Genomic DNA, 26,705 nt, shown 5'->3' with positions numbered 1-26,705 from the left:
AATCCAATAAAAGTCCCCAAAGTTGTTAAGCCAGCCAATAAGAAAACTTTGGGGACTAGTGTAATAAACAGTCCATTGTCCACCTCTCTTTCTGCTAGTTCCCAAAGTTTTATAATAACGTTTTCATTTTTGTTTGCTTAACATCTTTGGGTACTTTAACTGAATTTTAATTGGTTTGTTTATTTAGTATAGTGGCGAAACTTTTCAACCACTGATGGCAAATTACAGTAGGGGTATTTTTGGGAATGTACATCCATTTATCGGCTATTGTCTTATCCCTTTAAATCCCTGATGGCGATAAACGTGAATTAAAGAACCTAGAGGTTTTGGACCAGCTAAGAAGGTAATTTCAGTCCATTGTTCCCTACCTCCCTGGGTACAATAAAAGTTGTCTACAGGGAGGGAAAAATGGACGAAAAATTAAATAAATTCTGTCTATAATAACATGAGAAGACAGAATGAGAAGGACAGTAGCACCCTGTAATCCTTATCAGAAAGTCCTGAATGTCCATTTAAAACATTTTACAAAGTTTTTTATATTAAGAGTTATCCTTATACTAAAGTATAACAATATAAATTGATAAGATACATACAAAATGTTATTGCTTCTAAGTGACGTTTTCTACAAAAGGGTTGGTAGAAGTCTGTATGTCTAAAAAAATCACTCTTATGGTTTGCAGGTTTCTATAACTATGTCTTTTTAATTATATGTTCACTCTCAGCAAAATAAGAGAGGGTTTAAATTTCAGTAGTACCCAAAGTTTTATAAACATTTGTTGGATTTATAAATTTGTTTACTTTTATTTAATCTTAATTGGTTGATGAAAACTGGCATTGTCAAAACTAAACAGACAAGATTAATTGTTAGTTGAATCTGTTTTTCAGTTTTGTTAGTCCCGAAGGGGCAAAGGCCCAGTCTAACAAAACTGGTGTTCATATTACTACTTTTTACTTTACTATTTGTAGAAAAATGTCTATAATATAATACAATACATGGTTTCAAGTATGGATTAGATGGGTCTGATCCAGCGAATATTAATTGGTTTCGTAGACATACTGGAAAATCATAAAAAATCATGGACAGAATGACGGACAGGCAGAAAAGTGAATTGTAGAGTACCATCGCATTTTATTCTTTCTTAGTTAGTATTTGTTTCCAGAGAGGGAGGAGACAATTAACTGATTATTACAATAGTACACAAAGTTTTACAATAACGTTTTCTTATTCGTTGGCTTTGGTTGGTTGATTAAATTGTGTTTATAAACGTTTGAACCACTAATTTTAATCTACAGAAGGGGTTATTTAGTGCGTCATCATTATGGATGTGCATTAAATCATTAAAGATAAAAAAGGGTGTGCAAAAATGCAGACATTAAAAAAATTCAAACTGCTTGGCTTGTGTGAATAGTAGAAAAATGCTATGTATAATTATATCGTTAGAACCGACATAAGCTCTATTTTTTGAAAATATAAGTACGATTTTTGTGCTATTTTTTAGTTTAGAAGCTGTATTGATAAATGTGAGAAAAGTGGAAATTTTTTTTTGAGTTTTAAGTCAGTTGGGACATTCTACCACATAGCTCATAAATTATCACAAATGCAGAGCTTCTAGAGCGCAGTGATATGTCAGACATTAAACTGACAATAAAACAGAGAAAATGGAGATGGTTGGGGCACACTCTAAGGAAAGGGCATGATGATATAACCAATCAAGCCTTGACTTGGAACCCCCACATAGGAAAGAGGAAACCAGGTAGACCAAAATCAAAAAATATACTTCCTAATGGTTCTAACGATATGCGTAACATTTTTCTACTATTAACACAAGCCGCGCAATTTCAATTTCAAAAATGTCTGCATTTTTTTTGCACACCCTTTAGCTTTGCTTAAGTGAAAGCTTTTTATTACATTAAGTTTTAAGTCTTAAGTATGTGTTATAACATATAACATAGGCCAAAGTTAAACTTTATCTAAGAGTGATAGGACAATGGCAGATTGGTTATCATACCTTTTTACATAAAAATGAAATGGTTTGGCAAGGATAATTAATATTCCATCGTCCTTTACCATTATCCCAAAGTTAATTAAATCTATAAGGTCTTTGAATCTAATATATTAAGCTATTTGAAATATATCTAAATCTATTTTTACAGTTTTAAAGTCCTGAGATAAGAATTACCTTTACATAAATTCAATCCACCTACAATGAAAGCCAAAATAGACAGGCAAATTTCTGGATTCTATTTTGTACTTCAGTTTGAATTTTCATTGGATTGAAATAAATGCACATTTAAAATAATCTTTGTCTAAGAAAAGATAAATATACCCAGTGGCGTGCGAAGCACTTTGTCTAGGGGGGGGGCATTTTGAAGATTTTGTATTATTTTGCCCCCCCCCCCCTAAATCAAAGTGCCCCGGGGGGGCACTTTGCTTTACGGGGGGGCATTTTGATTATATAATATATATGTATACTAATTTTAAATAAGGGCGTTTTAAGGGGGTGGGATTATTTGATTATGGGCCTTCTACTCTTATCCCTTCTTCCCCTTCCCTTCCCCCATCCCTATTTCCCATTTATATCCCCCATCTCTTCTCCCCCATCCCTTCTCCCCACCCTGCAATGACCCCTCACCACAAAAATTTTTTATTGGTGGAAGGGGATGTTATAAAATCTCAGCAGGAAGGATGAATAACCCCATTAAAAAAATTTTTGTGGGGGGAGATAAAAACCCTTTTTTTGGAAATAATTTACCAAAAATTAACCTAATATGTAAAACTGATTTTAAATATTTCTTTATTGTATGACAACAAGGATGACAACATCTTTGAGTAGCAAAGCACACAAAATCATTAATTAGAATACAGACAAGTAGATTTAAAGAGCATCTGTTGAAATAAATATATATTTTAGAAAAAAAAAGTCACAAAATCCTTTTTCCTTGTATGTTGTGTGATGACAGTCAAAGTAAATTACATACTGGATGCTCGAAACAGCAAGAAATTTTATTTTTTTAAATATTATAATCCACAAAAAAAATTATTGTACCATAAAAACCATAGCTTTTAATAAGTTATTAAGGTTAAGTTAGGTCAGGTGATTTCCCCGCAGGGTTAGGCAATTGGCCCCGCAGGAGCTATAAATAGGGGAAAAGCTACTGTGAAAATACAACGAAATGCACCTTAAGAGGCAATGTCACAAAAGGGACTATACCCGAAATTTAAAAGATACAAAATAGCCAAAAACGTCCTTAAAAGCAGTCCGACCTTCATGAATTTTTAATAGTTAATTATACTCCATAATAATGGGAATTTTAACATTAAGTTTTAGCCTTCTATCTTTAATTGCAGTTGAAAAAATTACATTTCCCCCTTAGCATTACGTACTGACCGCCATAGTGAATTATAGAGAAGCTAAAAAGTTATATCAACATATCCTACCCTCTTGAAATGGCACTTTAAAACTCTGTTAAAGGAAGCCTGCAAGAAATACCACGCTTTAACTGCTGAAAGACTGCCACAAGTAGACCCAATACCCCAAATTTGAAGCCTTCAGCTTCTATAACAAAAAAGTTCTAGGCATTTTAAAATGACACTTAATGTACAATGAAAATTTGAAAGAATTTTAATGTTAATGTTAGAAATTTTGAAATTAAACTACGTGGTCTAGAAACAAAATTATAAGCTTATTTTTGTCATAAATTTAGATTGTAAGTAACTAATTATATTTTTACAATAAAAATACCCATTTTTATAGTCAAAATCATTAAAAAAAATTAAGTTTAACTTGCATTATACCGAGTGTACTGTAGCCAATCAGAAGGCTGAATCAGCTAAGCAACCAATCACAGCTGAGCTTGTATTAGTTTACCCCTTTGTTTCCACTATGATTTTTGTTTACAAATGCAATTTATATCGAATATTTTTCATAGATTTTGACTATGAAATGTGTTTTTTTTATTATAAAAATGTAATTAGTTACAGGCAATCTAAGTTTCTGACAAAGATAAGGTTATAATTTTGTGTCTAGGCGACGTAATTTAATATTGTTTTTTCTTTTATGAGCATTGGAAATCTTTCAAAATATCCATTGTACATAAAATGCTATTTTGAAATGCCTAGAACTTTTTTGTTATTGAAGCTGAAGGCTTTAAATTTTGGGTATTGGGCAGGGGCGTCCAAGCTTTTTTTTTGGGGGGGGGTAAAAAATTTTAGGGGGGGGGGGTAATTCGTGTTTGGGGGGGGTAAAATGGCGCACGAAGCGCGCCGAAATTTTTTTTTACCCCCCCCAAAATTTTTACCCCGGGGGTAAAATTTGATTGGGGGGGGTAATTACCCCCCCTAAAGTCTGTGGGGGGGGGTAAATACTCCCCCAAAATCTGTTGGGGGGGGTAATTACCCCCCCCAAACTAATTTACCCCGGGGGTAAAATTTTTGGGGGGGGTAATTTAATTATGTAAAAAAAGCACCTACCTAATCTATTAAGTTAATAAGTACTATCCTATAACATAAAGTAGTAAGTAAGGTTTATTTGACTATAGCTTCAGATTTCATTACTTTTAATACTGAGTTCTCCTTTTTAGGAAAGCTTCACATAGATCCCATGATGGTTCCACACTATTATAGGTCAATCCTTTGAGTGGTTTTAGGCTATTTTTCTCCTTTTTACCCTTTAGAAAACACAAGTTCTTAGATGCTAAGGGCGCCACTACTATTCAAATATATAGTAGTATCTCATTCTTTAGAACATAAAAATACAATAATTAACTCACTAACCAATGAACCAATATGATTATACTTTAAAGTGAAGCGTCTTATAGGTCCTGGTAAGTTTTATAACTAGTTTTGAGACACCCTGACATCCTCCCAAAAGAAATCGCCTATAGAAATTCTTTTTCATTATTTAATGAAATATTTCATTTAGTTAGGTATCTATTTTATGGAATCTTCAGTGCTTTACAATTACATCATAGATCCCCGGGATGGTTTTAGCCCTTATAAAGGCCCAAGCAAATAAAACATGATTACTCCCTCCCCCCCCCAAAAAAAAAATTTCAGTAAAATTTTTTTTTTAAGAACATTCAATTTGGGGGGGGTAAATACCCCCCAAAAAAAATTCTTTAAAGAACATTTATTTTGGGGGGGGTAATTACCCCCCCAAAAATGGTTCGGGGGGGGTAAATACCCCCCCCAAAATCGTTGGGGGTGCCTACGGCACCCCCAAGGTAGGGGTAATTTTTTTTTGGGGGGGGTATTGTTCAAAAAATTTTGGGGGTGCCTACGGCATCCCCAAAATCGTTTGGGGGTGCCAAATGGCCCATTACCCCCCCCCCCCTTGGACGCCTATGGTATTGGGTCTACTTGTGGCAGTCTTTCAGCAGTTAAAGCGTGGTATTTCTTGCAGGTGTCCTTTAGTTTATCATTAAGTGGTGTTTCCAAGTAAAGGCAGTGCGTGAAGCGCACCTAAAAATATTAACTCCCCCTTTGAACTAAAATCAATTAAAGACAACAAGAGTGGCGTATTTTATCAAGTTAGGAATATAGAGTGTAGTTAGTTTTAAGGGTTTTTAATGAAAATTGCCATAAAAAACATGTCTTTTTGTAAGGGTATACACAAAAAAAATGATAAACTTATCCTGAAAATAATATGACATCATATATAGTTATTCATTTAGACAAGGCTTAGATAAATATCAACGCTGTTTCTTTTTTATATAAAATAACTTTTTGATTAAATATTTGTTGTTTACAAATATTTTCATAGAAATAAAAACAAAATATAAAATGTGATAAAAAGCAGAAACCATTTGGAAGGGCGCAAAGCGCAAATTTTTTTCTTCAAATATGCAGGGAGGGAGGGGTTTTGGGCTATTTATTACACTAGCCCCCAATATTTCATATAAAATTTTCTTATTCGTTGGCTCAACAACTTTGGGGACTTTAATGGAATTTTGATTGGTTGGTTAATTAAGTCGAGTTTCCATACATTTCATACACTAATTGTAATCTATATAAGGGGTAATTTTGTGTGTCATCATGTACAAAATTTCTTTGGTAAAAAGTTTATATTATACAAAATAAAATACTTCCTATTACCTGGTTTGTTATGTTCAGTGAAAAAAGATTATTGTACACTAATTAAAAAATTTGGTAAGGTGAAATGTATAGTAACTGTCTGTTTTGCGCAAAGCAGCAAAATTTTTTTTTTCTTGATCTTTTTTTTGGAAACTGGGATAGTTTTGCTTTTTGTAGGGTAGGGGGCAAAAAGGGGCATTTTTGTTGACCGGGGGGGCAAAATGGGGCATTTTTCTACTTTTTTGGGGGGGGGGCAGGGGGGGCGTTGGCTAGGGGGGGGCAGGGGGGGCGTTTTGGTCGCTAGGGGGGGGCGATTGCCCCAAATGCCCCCTTCGGTTCGCACGCCACTGAATATACCATGGGTGATTTTATTTTACTTTTTGGGCTAATTATTATCACTGACAGAAAAGTAAAAATAAGTAATTTTTCTGTTGATTTTTTGGTATCTGTGTATATAAAAGGAAACGGCATTATCCTCTCAGGAATTTTTTTACCAATTTTGCAAATTTGGGTACTCCCCCCCCCTCCCCCCTCCTAACAGAGTCTGAATTCAATCTAAGGCAAAGTCTTGGTGAACTAGACTTTCCTTTGACCTTTTCTCCCTTGCCCCGTCCAGACATACAGAGGCAAGGGTAATAGTAGGGGGGGATTGAGTGTAAAGGGGAAGAAAAGGGGGAGGCGGAAAATGTTTAAATTTCGAGTGCTGTGGCCAGAGATGTTCATTGTCGGGTGGGTACTCAAAATTTCAAAAAACTATTTTAAGTTAGGTTAGGTTAGGTTATAGGCTAGGGAGCTGAGCACTACGGCCAGAGATGTTCGTTGTTGGGGGTACTCAAATTTTCAAAAGAAGGCGTCTTAACTTTTTTGCTTTTTATTTAATTAAGATAGCTTGCTGGTTCTTTTAGTAAGTAATAGATGTAAAATGGTCCATAGAATTTAGATATGCAATCGGTTTTTATGTAGACCTCGTATTTTTGAAGTAATTAAAGTTTAAAAAAAAAAAAATTAAGTCGGTTTTAAGGTACTAAAACGCAACAAAATAAAAGAAGAAAATTGCCAGTATGAACAAAAATAGTAAGATCTTTAATTTGACACCTTACTTTTAAAATTCTGTTGAGTAATTATTGAAAAAATCTATTTTTTTAACCTCGGTTTAATAAATACTTTAAACCTAAATATTTTCTTAAACAGACAAAAACAATATGGGTTCATATATCAGAGAAATATTACGAATCCATTCTAAGCAAAATTGAAAAAAAGTAAAAACTTTAAAAAATAAAAATGGCCTAAAATATTAAATTTTTACAGGCAACACTTAATTTTAACTGTTAAAGTAGCCAATCAAAAATCTCAAAAATTGACGAATCAGGAAGCTTCACCTCAAAACTTAACCAATAGAATTGACAAAAAAAAGGATAATGTTCATACAACATATACAATAGATACTACAATAAAAATATTGATACTTACATAACATGTAAAGAATGAAAAAGTATGAACAAATATGCTTCCGTCTGTTTATAAACTTCAAAACAATGCAGTTAAAAATGCATTATTGTTTCTTGTGTTTAAAAAATATCTGTTACAGTGTATGTACATTTGTTTAGGTTTTGCACAGTGGGATCTTTTGAAAAAAATCGGGACATCCAAAAAATCTAAAATCAACTTTTATCTATCCTAGGACCTAATAATGGCTGTAAGTAGACAGCTAGAAAAGAAATTTTTAAAAAATATTAATTTTTGGCGGGTTTATGCCATTTTTAAAAAAGGTAGTGAAAAATTTCTATTCAGTTTTGATGATTTTCCAGATTTTTTTACACAATTTTTTCAAGGCAACAAAAAATACATTTATGTTCATCTTACGAAAAAAAAAATTTATTGAGGTACTTTTCAGATACCTGTACCAATGTCTAATTAAAGAAAAAATTTTAAAAAATATTTTTTTGGTGGTGTAAATTGACATTTTGTGAGAAAATTTCACCAAAAATATTAAGATTTTTAACCCCAAAAAATCAGTTTTCTCCATTTTACCCAAAAACGGACAGGAGGCCCCGGGTTTTGCAATAATAATATTAATATACAACATGTATTGTGTATAAAACAGTTTTCACAACCTGGGGCCTCTTGTCCGTTTTTGAGTAATTGAGCATTTTACATTGCATGGTTTGAACAATTTCGTTCTTGTTAATTTCAAATTTTCCCCCGTTAGAGGAGGAAGGAGTCATTTTAGAGCCCAAAGTCATCTCTGCAATATTTTCAAACTTATTAAGGCGGATCTTTCTTGACTTATGCATCATTTGCCTCTGGCGAACCGTTTCGCTGTTATTTGCCGCCGTTGGCGTGATTTTTAACGATTTTTGCCGTTCTCGCGGTTTTAATGGACATTTAAGGGATAAAGGAGTCGTTAGATAAAGATGACTTAAAAATACTTTTATTTTAGCAATTAAATTTGCTAAATTTCATGTGTTCTAAAAAAAATTGTAGTTCTAACTGGTTTTGGCCCAGCAGAAATTCAAATTTGGAGATTAATTATAATATTGCAAAAACATTATATACGCATCAGAGAGAGAGAGAGAAATATACGTTTGAGAGAGAATATAATTTAAGTAATTATGCTTATATTCTTATACAAACTTTAAATGAAGAAAGCTAGACCTAGAATAAAGGTATTAACACAAAATCAAAAGTGTTTTGAAAATTATGTTATTGTTGTTTATATCTGTAAAAAAAATATTTGAAAACATGCCCTATAAGTGTCCTATTTTACTTATACTGGACCTACCTAAAAATGCCGGGACTCGAAATGGGTGCACCTGACACTATATTCTTGTTCACAAACATTGTTTGCATTGAAGAAATATTTACATAGACGTTGATTTTGTTAAAATATTCCTATCCTAACTAAAGTTATGAAGTTTTATAGATTTTTAAAAAATAGGGTAGCTTCGCTCCTCCAAAACAGCAAGACGTACTTACCAAATGCACATTAGAAGTTAACAGAGGCAAAATTTAAGTTATTTCCGAGTTAAAGAAAAAGAAATTACATCATTTCTTCAAATACAAGCTTATTTATTGAAGTTTACTTTTGTCTACTCTAAATGTCCCGTTTTTTGGCAAAAGATCCCACTGTGTTTTGTTCAGGTTTTGTTCAAGTCAGCCCTTTAAAGCCAAAAATTATGATTCTTAAAATAAACTTATATTTTTTATTATAGTTTTATAAAACTTTTTCAATTTTGCTTAGAATTGATTCGTAATATTTTTCTGATTCTAAAGGTATATATGAACCCATATTTTTTATGTCTGTTTGAGAAAATATTTAGGTTTAAAGTTTTTATTAAACCAAAGTTAAAAAAATAGATTTTTTCAATAATTACTCAACAGAATTTTAAAAGTAAGGTGTCAAATTAAAGATCTTACTATTTTTGTTTTTACTGGTAATTTTCTTCTTTTATTTTGTTGCGTTTTAGTACCTTAAAACTGACTTGATTATTTGTTTAAAAAACTTAAATTACTTAAAAAATAAGAGGTCTACTAAAAAAACCGATTGCAAATTTGAATTCTATTTTACATCTATTACTTACTAAAAGAACCGGCTAGCTATCTTAAATAAAAAGCAAAAAAGTTAAGACGCCTTCTTTCAAAAAACTATTTTAGGTTAGGTTAGGTTATAGGCCAGGGAGCCGAGCGCTGCGGCAAGAAATGTTTGTTGTCGGGGGTACTCAAATTTTCAAAATTTCAAAAAACTATTTTAGGTTAGGTTAGGTTATGTTATAGGCTAGGGAGCCGAGCGCTGTGGCCATAGATGATACAACTTTTACTATAAATGTCTAAGGATTTATTTACTCCATCCACTTTTAACTCACAAATCAGACCAAATTGTTCAGTAATTGATCAGTAATTTACCACAAAAATGCACAATTAAATAAGCAATTAATCTCTTAGTGCTTACTCACACGGTGAGAGATTACTAGGGAAATATTAAGATGAAATAAATTGAACAAAAAAATTACAAATATATACAATTGAATTAATTAATAAACGACTTTTTAAATTTTGAATACTCATTTGATACCCTTTTTAAAGTATTCTTTTAAAATAAACAAAACATCTTTTATATACGCTCTTTGTATGTTTTGTTTATTTAATTAAGAAGATACAACAATGTTTAAATCATATATAAAATCTATGCTTTTTTTCACAATTGACATAATTTGAAATAGTATGGTACATTTCTATTATGTCGATGTTAAAAAAGGAATGGAAGATTACAGAAACATAGATATTAAAAATGTAAACCATGATTCCAGTTTCGCCTCTATTGAAAGTGGAATCTTACATTTCAAAAATCGTATCGGCGTTGAAGATATCTTCACCAAGAGAGGCAAAAGTGGAATCTTACATTTCAAAAATCGTATCGGCGTTGAAGATATCTTCACCAAGAGAGGGGAAAGTGGAAGGGTAGATAACAGTTTTAGAGGGTCCAAACCATAATCATAGATTATAGTTCTGCTTCTATAAAAATGGATTCAACTCCCTAACTGTATTAGATTGTTATATAATTTTTTGAGGATTCGTCTACAGTCATAATCAGGCATCGGTCCCAATAAATACGACAGGCGGCGTTCTTAAATTATCCCGCTATTGGCTAGATTGAATATTAATCTTTTTCTTCCTTTGGCCTATCCATGAATATTAATCTTTTTCTTCCATTGTCCAATCCCTGAATATCAATCCAAGTACAAAAATAGGTTACTATTCATAAACATTACTACAACTTTAGTTTTGTTTTTTCATTATTTTTTGAAGATGAAATGTCCCTCTCTCTCACTTCTCTTTCCTTCCGTCTTTTTTAAATTTCATTATTTTTATTTAAAACCGTATTTATAATTTTGTCTCTCTTTCTTTAAAATATTTTAGGATCCTAGTATTTTTTGTTTTAAATTATTGCCCTAAAAGGGTTAAAATGTTAAGTTAAATGTTAAATTTTAGTTTGATTTCTGAACACATTACGGACGCGTCGCTAGTATCAAATTATTTTAAAACTAAGTTTTCTTTGATTTACTATAAATTTTCTCTTTTGTATGTCAGCATTCTGTTTCCTATAACAAATTGTAAAAAAAGAGAAAAAAGTAATTTAAAGGTGTGATAAAAATAAAAAATTTCCACAAAACAAGATTGTCATAAACCAAAGAAAGTACAATTTTGATTTTTTCAAATACTTTTTGTTTTCAGATGATACAAGATAGGATCTAAGCTTATTTGAATATAAAATGTAATTATTTCAAATAAATACAAAGAGCACGCTAACGTATAAATTAAGTCATAGATTGGCTGCACTAACTAATAATAAGCTATGTGTCAGAGAGAGACAATGGGCTGTTTTTTACCCTAGTCACAAAAGTTTTACAATAACTTGTTCTTATTCGTTGACTTAACAACTTTTGAGGCTTCAGTGAAATTGATTGGTTGGTTCATTAAGTTGAGAGTCCAAACGTTTCACCCACTAATTTTAATTTACAGAAGAAGTAAATTTGTAAATCATCATTGGTAATGTACATTACTTTATCGGCCATTGTTTTATCCCTTTAGATCCCTAATTATGTATACGGTAGGATCTACAGGTATAAAGTATTTGCAAATAATCAAAATTGTTTTGAATTGTTTTTATTTCTCTTATGTATTACTTTAAATCAGGTTTGGTTAGTTAATATTGGGTACTGGGTAGAACCACAGGTTTTGGGCCCCCTGCAGGGAAAGAAAAAAAGGGTTATCAGAGCTTAACAGTCACTTGTATATTCCTGTAATAATGATATATATAGTAATAATTCCTGCGTATAATAAAACTAAAACCCTGAGGTAGTTTATATTAATTAAGGTATAATAAAGGTGAAATAAATGCCTCCAGGTCTTATCTTATGTTTATAATAGAAAACATCGCAGAATGTAAATTAAATAAGAACAAAATGTTCATAAGAAATAAAGCTTAAATATCTAAGGATCTAAAAGGATAAATTGATGTACTTTTACAATGATGATACACAAAATATCTTATTCTGTAGATTAAAATTAACGGTTGAAACGTTTGGACATTTAACTTTATGAACCAACCAATCAAAATTTAATAAAAGTGGCTCTAGTTGTTAAGCTAACCCATTAGTGCCGAGCGCCACTTTTATGGGCCGATCGAGCTGTAAGTTTCAGGGAAGCTTTATAATGGTCAAAACGGAATTCGTATTTTTTTGTTTTGCTCTAGTGGCGTGCACAGGAAAGTTGCAAAAAAACCCGGTTCGGCTTGGCCATAAATACCAACCAGGCATTAACACCCGTTTTTGGTGCTTTCCCCCAGTTTTAAAACCCGGTTGACCTGTATAAACCCGGTTATTTTGACCAAAAATCGAAAATGTAATTTTTGAACGCCAAAAGTGAGATGAACACTTTTTAGAACTTTGATACGATCCGTAATTGAAAACTACACAACCTCATGTAATCTAAAGAGCTACAAGTATAATACGAAGCGATTTATTTCAAATTTAGTGTTTCGGCTATAGGTGCCGCCGTTTTCGGGTAAAAAAACCCGTTGCTCGAAGTTTTAAAAGACACACACTACAAAAAAAGAACATATAAAATTTGGGTGTTACATATCAGAAAACGAGCATAAAACTATTGGGTGACACCTATAGAGATTACTAGGGTTATTAGGGTGGCTCAAACCCTTACTAATGACGTAAACTGTTATTTTTATTGGTTGAAAAGTTAAAACCGGGTAATAAAAACCGAAACCGAGCCGGGTTTTAAAATTTTCGGGTATTTATGGCCAAGCCGAACCGGGTCATAATAGGGCGTAAAAAACGATAAAAAAAATCATATAAAAAATTATAATTTGAATAAAACGAATTCACAAATAGATGTACTTGTCAATAACATTAGATTTCACAAAAAAAATCAGCGACTTTACTATAAAAACAAAAAAGTTAGAAGGGGTATTTTGAATTTTCATGATTTTCAAATTTTGTTGAGCTATACCAGCAAACGGAAGTAAGCTAAACTGCCTGCTCCAGGGGGAAATGAAAGTCAGGGTAGTAGAGGGGGGATTCATTCTGAGAATGATGCAATTATGAAGCCGGAAACCGGTTTTTTTTCCATTTTTCGGAACCGGGTTTTGATGCCCGGTTCGGCACTAATGGGCTAATGAATAAGAAAAGTTGTTATAAAATTTTGGGGACTAGTGTAATAAAGAACCCAAAGTCCCCCCCCCCTCCCTCCAAAATTTTCATAGTTAAAATATAGCTTAATATTATACAGTAACTTTAACCCAGTATGATAAGATTAGGTATTGTTAAATATTCACTAATTATGATTTCGCAATAGGCTTATGATTTATTTTTAAAAACAGCAACATGTGTGACAAACGGTAATAGAGAAATCTCGAGATTCTATAAGCGCTACGCTTTCAAAAGAATATTACTATCAAAGAAAAAATAATAGGAAGAAATATTATTTTATTTTGTTTCTAATTTTAGTCCTCAAAATTAGATTTATCAAAAACAAATTCAATATAACTACCCTCCTGTCTTATTTTCAAAATAAAGTTAATTTCAACAATACCATTATCCATCTCTAACTAAACTATAAGCAAAGGAGGGAGGGGACATTTGGCTGTTTTTACACTAGTGGCCAAAGTTAACTAAAAAGTTTTTTCTATATGGCTCAACAACTTTATGGACTTTGATTGAATTCTGATAGGTTTGCTCAATAAGTTAAATGTCAAAACGTTTCAAAAACTAATTATAATCCACAGAAAGGGTGATTTTGTGCATAATCATTGTGGTTGTACATAAATTTATCGTCCATTGTCTTATCCCTTTAGATCACAGGGAAATCTTGCATGTAAATTGAAAGGTATTATTAATTATTTCTTTAATATAATTTTTTTCTCACCATTATTTTAATTTCTTTTTAGTAATATCTGGGGAATTTTTGGTGGTCTACACATTCCTTGGAGGAATATTACCACATTTTGTTTTTCCTTGTTGTTTTATTTGTTGAATAATTTGATCAATTCTACATGTATGTGTATGTCTACATTTAGCTTTTTTCTTTTGAATTTCAACAATCTACATTCTATATTAATTCAAATTCAAATAACAACTAACTTTATCATCATTTGGAAGTAACAGTAAGTCTGTTCCCTCGAAAAACAATTTTTTTACTTAAAATAGCATTTTAAGGGGTCACTAGATGCTTCTAGTTTTATTGTATAAGAAATAAGATGGCAAAAAAATCGTCTTTACAGTAAAGTGCCCCCCCCCCCCAAAAAAAAAAAAAAAAAAAAAAAATAATTCGAAACAAAACAGTTGAAAATATTGAATATCTTTTAAATAATTATTTAGTTGTTGTATACAAAAGATAAAAATAATTGTGAGATAATTTCTGGCATTACATATTACTTTGTGTTTATGTACAAATTATGCGGGTCAAAGTTGGAACTCTGATAAACCAACATAAACCTTTACACAATATGTACATAAAGTTGGGAAGATGTAACAATTATTCTTTTATTAACCCTATACTATCGGGAAAGGAGGGAAAGCAAAGACTACTCTACATCCTGAATGATAAGATATTTATGGACTTTCTTATTTATGAATTAAAAAAAACATCTATTTCCTTTATCCAAAATATCAAACGAAATTTTGTCAAACTTAACTAAATGGACCGACTAATAAAAATCCAATAAAAATGTTGTAAAGCAAACCAATAAGAAAACGTTAATATATGAATTTAGGGACTAGTGCAATAAACAGCCAAATATCCCTTCTCATCCTGACTTACAATGATTTATTTAAATTACAAAAAAGTACATAAAAAAATTAATATTATCTTATTACATTAAATTTGTTTCAAGCTATTTGCAGGCTTTTTGGTATTTACACAACTGAGAGTAAAGTATATAACACTGCTTACTTGCTAATTTACACACGTTTATTATATGTACAATCACAAGTAAATTTAGTACCCGATTTTGTACAGTGCATGTCATAGAAGGGTGGCGGAAAAGAGGTGTTAACCATCTTAATCTGAGAAACTCCTCTTTTTACCCCCCTAAAAATCAAAAAAATACATAGATTAGACCCATAGAACATTTTCTCGTATTTATTCGAATCCGGTGGATAGGAACCGGTTCTCATCCATACGAAAAAACTATGTCTAGCATCGTATTATATCCAGCTTTCTACGAATATAAAAATGTACAATCATAAGATTAAAAACAGTTTTTTTAGCCCGTGCCTTCGGCACCAGGGGGCTAAAAAACTGGTTTTAATCTTATAATTGTACATTCTATATCCGCGGAAAGCCGTTTATAATACGATGCGAGAAATAACTATGAAAACACTCATTTTATCTACCTAAAAAGAAAAAAGCTTGGACGTTCCTTACGCATATGCTCTACATATGGGTTTAATAGATTTTTTTAAAAAGGTTTACTTACTACGTATGCGTATATTTTTGGATTACTGGGTAAATGTCATCTTAAGTACAACCAACAAACAAATAAAAGTAAATTACATAACCAGTTATCAAAGTTAATCTTGTTATTAGACTTATCTCAAAAGAAAACGTAGATAACACTTATGGTGGGTTGTTTTTAACCTTAGATTATAGTTATTATACAATTCGCCCTTATTAGTCAGTACCCCTCTGAATCGTAAAAAGTATCAATGAATAGAGTGAAAAAATTAATTATTAATTAATTATAGTTTTTATAGTTTTTCCTAAATCCTAGCAGCATTTAATATAAAATACATATCTATTTCTAGTCACATTGATGTATATACATACATGTTATGGACTATTGAACCGAAAGTATCTTTCAATTTTCCCATTAGTCTTAAAACAAAATGAAAATAATATTTTAGCTTTTATTGCAAATCTTTGCAATGTTTTGATAAAAATATGTCTCTAAAGAATAATATATTGGTCAAAAATGAATAGATAGATTTTTAAAAATTGGTTTAGTAAATTATTGGACAGATGTAACGAGTTAACGAGTACAATAAGTAAGAATATTTACAAATTTAATAACTCTTTCATTATTAGAATAGTGGTATGAGGGTTAATAAACGTTTTTTTTATATTGAAGAAAATGGGTTAGACATAATAAAAAAGGATATTGCAAAAGATCCATATAAAATTGAAAATATCTTTTTACAAGATGTTGTAGTATTTGACATGTGTGCATGTGTGTGTAATGAATGTATGTGTATGTGTGTCTTTGTGAGTGTGTGTATGTATGTGTGTGTGTGTGTGTGTGTGTGTGTGCGTAAGTGTGTCGGCAATGCATCAGGTGTGACCCAGTTTCCAAATGTAAAATGTTATTTGCTCAAAATTGGCCAAACATAAAATTTTGTGATTTGATAATAGTTGATCGGGGCTGATTTATTTTTAAAACTGCAACGGCATTCTCAGGGATGCACAGTTTTTATTAAGAAAAAAATCTAAAAGATGACTATTGTATTTTGATTTAGTTTTACAAAAAAACATACAATTTTTTGGTGTACCTGTCTTTTGCTAGAAGTAAACATATTATACAAATTGGATATTATTTGGATATTACACCAGATTATTATGTACACTAACAGAGGGAAACTTGTAGCTGGCTTAAATAACTATTCCCCCATCCATCTCATTTACCCAAAAAACCTCCTCTCATACTGGAAGAAAGAACTGACCCAAAATTATGTGCATGTTAGCAACCTAAATTAACGACAATTTTTCCATTGTTATAATATCCACGTTATTTGATTTTAAACTTCAAAACTATTAATATCATATATATGTTTTTCAAAGTCTTTTCTTTTTTAACAAATATGCAACTTTTATTGCTTTGCATTTATGTCAACTGTTATACTAAAATAAAGAATTAAAAAATATAAAAAATGTTCATTCCAATATGGCTTCAAAACCAAGTAATATCCAGTGTATAAGAAACAGTTCTCAGCCTTACTGAAAATAATTTATAGCATCAAATTACAAACAATTTTCCTCGTATATTAAAATAAAAATCATAAAATCAATACCAGGCTAACTAAACTGTTTTTATTTTACATTTTTTTTATTTGAATATCTGCGAAAAGCTGACTTTAATACAATGCAATAAATAGATATATTTTTATTTTTTCATATAAATAACATCAACTTTAGTATATTATAATGTAATTTATAGCAGTTTGAATACAACAAAGCGTTTGATACAATATATCAAACATTGTTAAAAGTCTCTTTGGTTCTTTTTAAGAATTCTTAAGACATACAGGTTAAGTAACATCCAATATAAAACTAACCCTCTGATTGCATGATCTTTGTACAGAAGTCCAAACTATGCATGATAATGAGTTGCGCTTGTTTACGGACCAATGCATTCTCCCTACTCTTAATAATAGTGTCATACGCATGTGATATAGTAAAAGTAGGTACAATTTTTAACGTCTAATGTTTTAGCATGAATGATTTAAATAATATGTTAATTGCTAGAGAAAGCTCTATATCTAGTAGCTTTATATGTTAAGCCCATATATTAGTGTAAAATATGGAACCTAGATATGGAATATCACTAGAGATAAAAGGATAAAGAATAATTATTTCACGCATCGTATTATAAACAGCTGTCCGCGGATATAAAATGTAGAGATATAAGATAAAAACCAGTATTTTTAGCCCCGAGATGCCGAAGGCACGAACTAAAAAATGGTTTTAACCTATGATTGTACAATTTTATATTCGTAGAAAACTGGATTTAATACGATGCTAGATATCATTTCTTCGCATTGCTGAGAACCGGTTCTAATCCAAAGAATATAAATCGGTTTCGAAGAAATACGAGAAAAAGTATTCTTAAACATTATTTCAAAATATATTCCAAGTAAAAAGAAGAGGGGTATATATGAAACAGGAGGGATATTAAATAAAGATCTAATACTACGCAACAAGATAACAGTTACACTAAAAATTAATCAAATACCCTACGCAGCATGTGTTTTTAAGTATGATGGAAATACATCCCCTCATGATCTAAATAACTTCCATGTCTGTTAAGCCCAGGGTGGGGGGGGACATTGGACAATTTTGTGTTGTATCATTGGGTGTAAATCAATTTATCGCCCATGGTCTTATCCTTCTAGATCTCTGCACACAAATACATAGATACACATATAAATTACATTTACCTCTCCATTTTTCCATGTGTAGAAGGAACCACCCGTCAATATTAGTTTAATGGAAGTGCATTTGCCAATTTATAAAGATATAAGATCCCTACTTAGTTTCTATTTACCCCAGAACTACAAGTTTGTATGCATAAAGCTGCGTTTGTCTGTCTGTCTGTCGTGCTTTTTTACCTCCATCTGCTTTGCAAGTTTTTTTTTATATTTAAGAGATTCGCTACTTTCGAGTGTTGCCATCTTTGTTTAGTTATAATAAAAATTGCTACTATAGTTCACATTATGGTATGACTCTGATCTGTAATAAAGCTACTCTAAAACTAATGTAAATCCGTCTGACTAAAATTCCGTTTTTGCTATGGATTAGGGACTTAAATAGATAAGAACATGGCCGACACATTTATGTACATCCTAAATTATGATACACAAATGGCCCCTTCTGCAGATTACAATAAGTGGTTGAAACATTTGGACACTCAACTTAATGAACCAAACAATCAATATTCAATAAAAGTCCCCCAATTTGTTAAACAAACGAATACTAAAACTTTGGGGACTAGTGTATAAACAACCCCCTCCCTCACTGGCTATGAATAGTAATATTAGCTTTTTTATTGCAATTCTACTTATGTAAGTAATAATCAATATTTATAAATTAATAAAAGCATCAATGTACATAATTATTTACAATAGCTGTTAGTCCAATAGAATTTTTAACAATAAATTTGTACAATTTATTTTTTAGCTTGGTATTGCTACTCTCCTTATGTAAATAAAATTCCAAGAATATTAATAAATGATAACTTACATAGAACTTGTAGATTAGTGTCGACAATGGCTGGTAGTCCAATACCATTATCAGCGGTGCAACTGTACAACCCGGCATCGTCCTTACTCACATTCACAAACGACAGCTTTCCATTGGTTCCCAATGTCTAGAAGAAATAGCATTAAATAGGAAAGTTTAAATGATACTCTACATGTTTTTAAGTTGTAATTTAAGATTCTTTCAAATGTTTCAGTAGTATTTCTAAAATAGCTCGACTGTTATGTCTACAATCTTTGGTAGATATCTGAATTTTAGCTTGGTTTTAGGCTATTTTGATGATAGTTCAGTCTATTAATTCAAACCAAAACCAAGAACCCCCCTCCCCCGATTATTTTAACCTTTTATAGAACAATATCAGTTTAGATGTTACTGAAATCTTTTGAAACACAAAGACATTTATACATCATGATAATTTTATATTCTATATGTATTTACCTTATTTATATGCTGTCTAAACCAGTATACATGTGGCTGAGGATTTCCAGAGGCGCTGCACTGTATGGTTACTGTACTTCCTTGTTCTACTCGCACTGTTCCACTACTAGCATCACTTGTCACTAGATAGATATATAAATAGATAGATAGATATATATATAGATAGATAGATATATTTGCAGATGCGCTGCACTGTATTATTATTGTGCTGCCTTGTTCTACTCGCACTGTTCCACTACTAGCATCACTTGTCACTAGATAGATACATATATAGATAGACGATGCCATTTATATGATAGCGTTTTACAATGGTTTTTTTCTGGAGACATACTGCTGAAAAATAATGAATTTATTATTACTTAGATCTCACACCAGATTATCATGTTTTCTAATAAAGTGAACCTTGTAGCGGGCTAAAATAACAATCTCCCCCCATCCTTGTCACTCCTACTGGATTAGTAAACTGACAAATGAATAAAAGAGGAAATTGGAACTTAAATTGACGACAATTTTTCTCCTGCAATATATTCCACGAATATTGTACAACCATTGAGATATATAGACATACAAACTGTATATAGACAGGTAGATAGTTAAATTGGCCGAAAAACTGACAGACAGACAGTCTGTCAGAAAAATAGATTTATATATAAAGATTTAAAGATATATTTAGAGTGATATAACTATATAGGGTAGATAAATAGATAATAACTTTAAATAATATTTTCCTGGTCACTGTAATATATGTCATAGTTTTTTTCTTGAAAAGTTTTATCAAACTCCTACTGTCTGTCTGAATAGGAAAGATATTTAGAAGTTGAAATTTATCAAAACATCAGACGAGAAAATAAACTTTTCTTTTAAAACTAAATAAAGAAGAAGAAGAAGAGACCTAGTTTACATATATTAATAGCAATGATAATTTTGTCCATTAGTAGCGCTGTTTTTTTATACAGTACAGTTTATTTGTAAAATAATCCTTACATTAAAGTAACAAGATGTCTATGTGTGGGTGTTTGTAAGTAGTTAAACACTGAACCGTTATGGTTCCTCTTTATGATAATTTTTTTGTATAGGTCGATGGAAGGTTCAAAGGTGAAAAATCACTCCTTAATATCCCACCCTCTCCCCAAATTTTTACATTTTCTTTTTAAAACTGAAATTGAAAAAGGAGGATCAACTTCCTCCACCCTTCTGCACTCAATAGCCCCTAGAGTTGTTTTTTTGGCATATCTGCCAGTTTTATGTGTTGTAATCTAAGAAATGTATGATATATTTATTGATTGCAGCAAATAAAGAAGTAATATACAAACATTTTAGTGTAAGAATACAACATACTGACGTATCCAAGTATTTAGTAGCTGCGCTCCTAAACTGTAAAAGAAACAGGAAAAAGGGAACGTGGCGGAGAAAAGGAAATGGGAGAAAATGCATTTTATTTGTTAGTTTTGTGTGTTTGTTTGTGAGTAAAAAAAAAAGAATATGAGAAATTTTAGATCATGGAATTATAACGAAGTAGCGGGTTTAGTCTTCTTTTCACAGGAGCTTTTGATAGGTTATTTTAGGTTAGGTAAATGATTGCTCCGCACCTACAGACCCAAAAAGTTTATCTTTTTTTGTGAATAAAAAATTATATAAAATTATAGAAAAGCTTCGCTTTTAAAAATTGTAGAAGAAAGATGGAACTTGGAAAGATGTTGCTGCCCAGACAAAATGCCATCAGCGATTAGCAGATCATCATACAGAAATAGGATGAAAGAAAGAGAGAGAGAGAGAGAGAGAGAGAGAGAGAGAGAGAGAGATAGCGCGATAGAAGGGGAGAAAGAAAATGAAAAAGGAGAAAGAGAAAATTGGGCCAATATAATTTTTAAAACTGTTGCATAGATTAAGAATTAAATAGAGCAAACACAAGTATAAGCAGTACATTATTATCCGTATAATAAAAGTACTAGATTTCTGTCATGTTGGTTTGTCAGTTTGTACCAAAGAATCTCTATAACTGCTGATATATTTCTCCTTTACAGTGTGAATTATCATAGGTCCTGGTAAAGTTCATAACTATTTTGGGGAAGTGTAACAAGCATTGAAAATTGGAGGCTTTAAATAATAAAAAGTTAAGTATATTGGTACAAAATTAATATTTTTTTGTTGTAAATTAGCTATTTCTTATATGATCTACTTTTTTTTCTATGACTTTAAAAGGAAGTGAACTGCATCTGTTATCTTAAAGAGTTTATCTGTTCAAACCAGGGATAAATATTTATGATAAACTAAATTTTCAGCTGATTTCCCTCAAACTGCCAATCGAGCTTTGACCCAAATATTAAAAATAAATTGAAAATAAGAGGTGGTAGATATTTACCTTGTCTAACCCCTACGGGGGGTCCAATACTGCGGGGCTAACCAGTACCCAATATAACCTAACATTACTTCAGATAAAGTAAATACGTTTTTGGAGAAGATTTGTTAGAAGATCATGAATCCCTTACTCTATGGCTTAACATATATTAGCATCATCCTTTGGCTACAAGAATGAGCTTAAATGATACATTTAACAGTTAGGTACATGTTGGCATTTCTGTGTCTTGGTAGCGATGCTCTACTAGAAGTTTTAAGTTAGTGTTAATGTCTATTTGTTTTGTCTATATTCTATTAGTTTAATTAATAATGTTTAAAAACTGCCAATTTGATTTTACACTATAGTCAATAATCAGGTTTTAGTACATTAGGACAAGACAAATATCTTTAAAAAAGATAATAGTATATTTTCTCTACTGATACACTGATGTTTATGTATGTATCTAACTAACATATAATATGAGGTCAAATGATACATTTTAGTCATTACTTTAAACTTTTCATATGTTCTGAAATGTTTGTGGTTTAACTTTAACTTTGGTTATATAGATGAAGTTAAAAAAGTTTATAAAATAAATTTTTATGGTATTCCTATTATAGGAAGCAGTAGGTTTTTTTTTTGTCTTTTTTGCCTAAGATTTCGCTGATTGAGTTCTGCATTTTAAGGAAGCTTCAAATAGATCTCAGGAATGTTTTATGCCATTTCAGTTTTAGATTAGAGTCATGGGATGGTTTTAAGTCATTTTTACTTGTTTTCGCTACCCCTTCAAATACAGATATCTAATAATAATAAATATATAATTTAATCTACACCGAAAATGAAACACAAATACACTATTTTAGAAATATACTAGGTTAGGCCGGGTGGGTCAAGTAAAAGTTAGGAAATCACCTCAAGGTGTAGAACTTCATACATAAGAAACAAGGAGAGTTAGGGTAATTTTATTCTTAGGAAGAAATAGATTATTAAATGATAAGTAATTAAAATTAAATGAAGTTCATATTATATGAACTTAATTATTGAGAAGTTGCGCTCTGTACTACAAGGTTAATTACAGATAAGTTTGGATTAGCATTGCTAAGAGGAAAATTATGGTAATACATTATATATGGAAAGAGTATATATTTAATTATCCAGACAAAGGGTATTACACAAGAACTCAAAGATTTAAAGGGATATGACAATGACCGATTAATTTATGTACATCCCAAATGATGGTACTCAAAATTACCCATCTGTAGATTATAATTAATTGTTAATTCGTTTGACACTAAACGTATTAGACCAACCAATCAAATTAAATAAGAGTACCCAAAGTTGTTGTCAACGAATAAGAAAACGTTACCATAAAACTTTGGAGACTAGTGTTATAAACAGCTCAATGTCCCCTCCCTCTCTCCCTGATAAGAACCGCAGTGGTGTACTCGAAAAGTTTTACACCAGGATTCATCATTAGTTTGCTATTGGATTACATAATGTACCCCCAACTTATCTACATTAAAAAAGGCGTTGTTCGAATCTTATCAAATGATCCTGGAGAGAGGTGTTAAAATTTTTAAACAAAGAACGTGCAATCCAAGGTGTCATTGTTTGTAATAGTTGATATGTTAATGTATTTGGAAATTTTGCTTTATGCTATTATCTGAGATTCTAAGGGATCTAACTATTTTTTCCAATTTGTTTATGACAATAAATACTTTCTATATAACCTACTTTGTCCATTTGACTATCCACTTTTTGTGTGCTTGGCAACTTATGAATAAGGTCATCCTTATTAACATTGAAAGTCTGTACATGTAAATGTAGTATAGTATAAGAATAGAAAGGTAATGTCCACATTAATCAGGGCGAGAATACTCCATACATACATATTAGTGCTTTCACACAAAGTTGTGGTTGAGCACTATTAACCACCTCCTCCCCTCTTTCCCTGCTTTTTTTTTTTAAATGAATTGAAAACTTGGTTCTTAGCCTATCCCTTGCAAGGGGATCTAACCCTACGGAGCCCTAACCTTGAGAGCTACCCAGTACTCAACATGACCTAAAGTAATAAACAAATACACGAAAAACTAGCCATCCTCCTCTCATATTTTTGAGTTATCTTTAAATAAAAAGGGTGGGGGGGGGGGGGTTGTTATTGTGAACTTGGGTACTTTGTGTGAAAATACCTGGATATTGTGTGTAGCGTATGTCTGCTTAGTTAAATCAAGTACAAGGGCAAGGGCAATTATATGACCAAGATTCATATAAAAAGTGATATGCTCATGGGTCCATTAAATAAATAAGCTGCAAGAATCTTTGTAAACAAATATGCAGAGTGTTCAAGAGAAATGTATTTATAAAAACTTAATAATGCATAGGAAAAAACAATAATACAAAATGCTTTATATTTTTAGAAAACCTGTGATGGGACATTAATGTTTTAAATATTTAAAAATGATTATTTCAACAAATTATGCCTTAAAAACCGGTTTTTCACAAAGGCCTTATTTATGAAGATTTATGGATTTAAAGGTTGGGCAAAAATAAATGTACATTTTTAATAGTTAAAAGTAGAAAAATGTTATGCATACCGTTAGAATTGTCATAAGCTCTAGTTTTAGGATATATGGAAACTATTCCTGTACTACGTAAAGTATAGGAGCTACGTTGGTAAAAAGTTCCAACTTACTTAAAACTTTTCTCACATTTTTAACCTAACCTACAAATAACACAAAAATGATACTTATATTTCTAAAAACTAGAGTTTATGATGATTCTTACGGAATGCAATTTGAATTTTAAAAATGTGCGTATTTTATGCACTTTAAGTTTTTGAGCCAATGAATATAAAACATTAAGTACAACAATTATCATATGCAAAGTTCAGAATAAATTCATTTCTACAATTACCTACAATTTGAAGCCATATGAAACTCATAAAAATTTAGTGCGTAATCTCAAAAAATATACTCCAGAGTCTAATATAATCTAAAATTTTATCGAGTTAAAACTGTATAGAAATAAGCAGTACATAAACGTGATACAAAGACCTTTTTTGTTAATAATCAATGAGAATTCATGTTACACGAACCTACATAAAATCCATTATAATTCCAGTTGCATGATGTCTGTTATATTTACTACATATATCTTAAATCCCTTATTATCCTGGGTACAAAGAATCAAACTTTTTGCAAATATCTTCCCAGATATCCTATCTACTATAATCCTGTGTGTAAGGTTGCAAAATTTCTGTAAGTATCTTTCCAGATATCTTATCCCTTATAATCCTGAGTGCAAGGTTGACAAATTTCTACAAATAGCTTTCCAAATATCCTATCTCTTAAAATCCTGGGTGCAAGGTTGCAAAATTTCAGCAAGTATCTTTCCAGATATCCTATCCCTTATAATCCTAGATGCTAGGTTGCAAAATCTTAGCAAGTATCTTTCCAGATATCTTATCCCTTATAATCCTGGGTGCAAGGTTGCAAAATTTATGTTTTATTAGCTAGATATCCTATCGCTTATACTCTTGGGTGCAAGGTTCTAAAATTTCTGCTTTCATTTGCCAAATCTCCTATCCCTTATAAACCTGGGTGCAAGGTTGCAAAATTTTTGCAAATATCTGCCCAGATTCTTAAGACTCTGTGATTCCTAGATACCATTACATCTTTATGGATTCATGCTAAAATTTTCAGAATCCATATTTTTTACACACAAGGAAGTTGATTTTTCCTTTTGAATTTATATTAAAGTTTTTTTTCACTTCATTACAAATAAAAAGTAAATATATCATATTTAGGGCAGTTTTAAAATAGTATTTATATTTAATATATATAGCTTTTTACCATTTGGCCATCCTATAAGTAAGGTGTGTTTATCAGAACATAATTCTAGACAATCTACAGAAGAGATATTTTAGTTAATCATCAATTCATTGTATATTGTCTTATCCCTAAATATCCCTGAAAAGTTTAGAGTAAGAAACATAAATATTTCCCATAGTTAACCTCCCCGTACCAATTTTTTTTACATTTTTAAAACATCATCTGGGATCAAAGACAATGGAAAGTAAACTGATAAACATTCCCAATGATAATATGCAAAATTACCTCTTTTATAGATTAATTACAATTATTGGTTGATACTTGGGACAATCAACTTTATTAATCCAACATTATTAATTCACCTAGAGTCTTAATAAGGCAACCAATAGCATAATGTGATTTAAAAACTTAAGGTACCAGTGTAACTTACAGTACAATGTCCCCTCCTTCCCTGGTTTATCATGCAAAATTTGGGTAAAAATATATTGCTCATTGTCCTATTTATAAAAAAAATCCCTGTATGTAAAGTTTTTGTATCCATTTGGAAAGAAATGTATAATTCAGAAACAAAACTTTTTATTTCCTTATTAATGAGCCAAGAGAGGACAAACAAGGGGATTCCGCGGGAAGGAGGGGATAATGAAATATTAATTACACTGGTACTCAGAGTTTTATAACCATGATCACTTATTTCTTGACTCAAAAACGTTGGGTGTTCAACATTTTCAACCATTAATCAGTATACAGAATGAGTAATTCCAATTTATTACCCATTGGCATATCCCTTGTTTGGTTCGTGGGTCCGTCCGTCCGTACGTGATTTACGGTTAGCTTTAATAGTTAATTATTTAGGTATGGTAAGCTCTGCCTATTAATCTAAAAATAAAGATGATAATGAGCAGAGTACCTATATTTTTTTCTTTAAATACTAGCTCTGCATAACTATAATATTCATATTTTTGAATATTTAAGTTACATTTTC

At 31.2% G+C, this 26,705-nt stretch overlaps 1 protein-coding gene across 1 annotated transcript in view; it reads right to left on the bottom strand.

The window, feature by feature from the left end:
• The window catches only part of LOC145324211 (limbic system-associated membrane protein-like), a 123,666-nt gene that overhangs the window by 44,997 nt on the left and 51,964 nt on the right, over window positions 1-26,705 (bottom strand). Inside the window, exons 8-9 of the mRNA XM_080166834.1 lie at window positions 19,556-19,677; window positions 19,100-19,226 (exon numbers count right to left, since the gene is read on the bottom strand). Of these exons, the coding sequence (XP_080022960.1) occupies window positions 19,100-19,226; window positions 19,556-19,677 (249 nt within the window). The remainder of the gene's footprint in view (window positions 1-19,099; window positions 19,227-19,555; window positions 19,678-26,705) is intronic.

This window comes from Acartia tonsa, chromosome 7 (genome assembly GCF_053477335.1).
Source record: "Acartia tonsa isolate MP-2025a chromosome 7, ASM5347733v1, whole genome shotgun sequence".
Taxonomy (NCBI): Eukaryota; Metazoa; Arthropoda; class Copepoda; order Calanoida; family Acartiidae; genus Acartia; species Acartia tonsa.
This window is presented reverse-complemented; position numbering and strand designations above follow the sequence as displayed.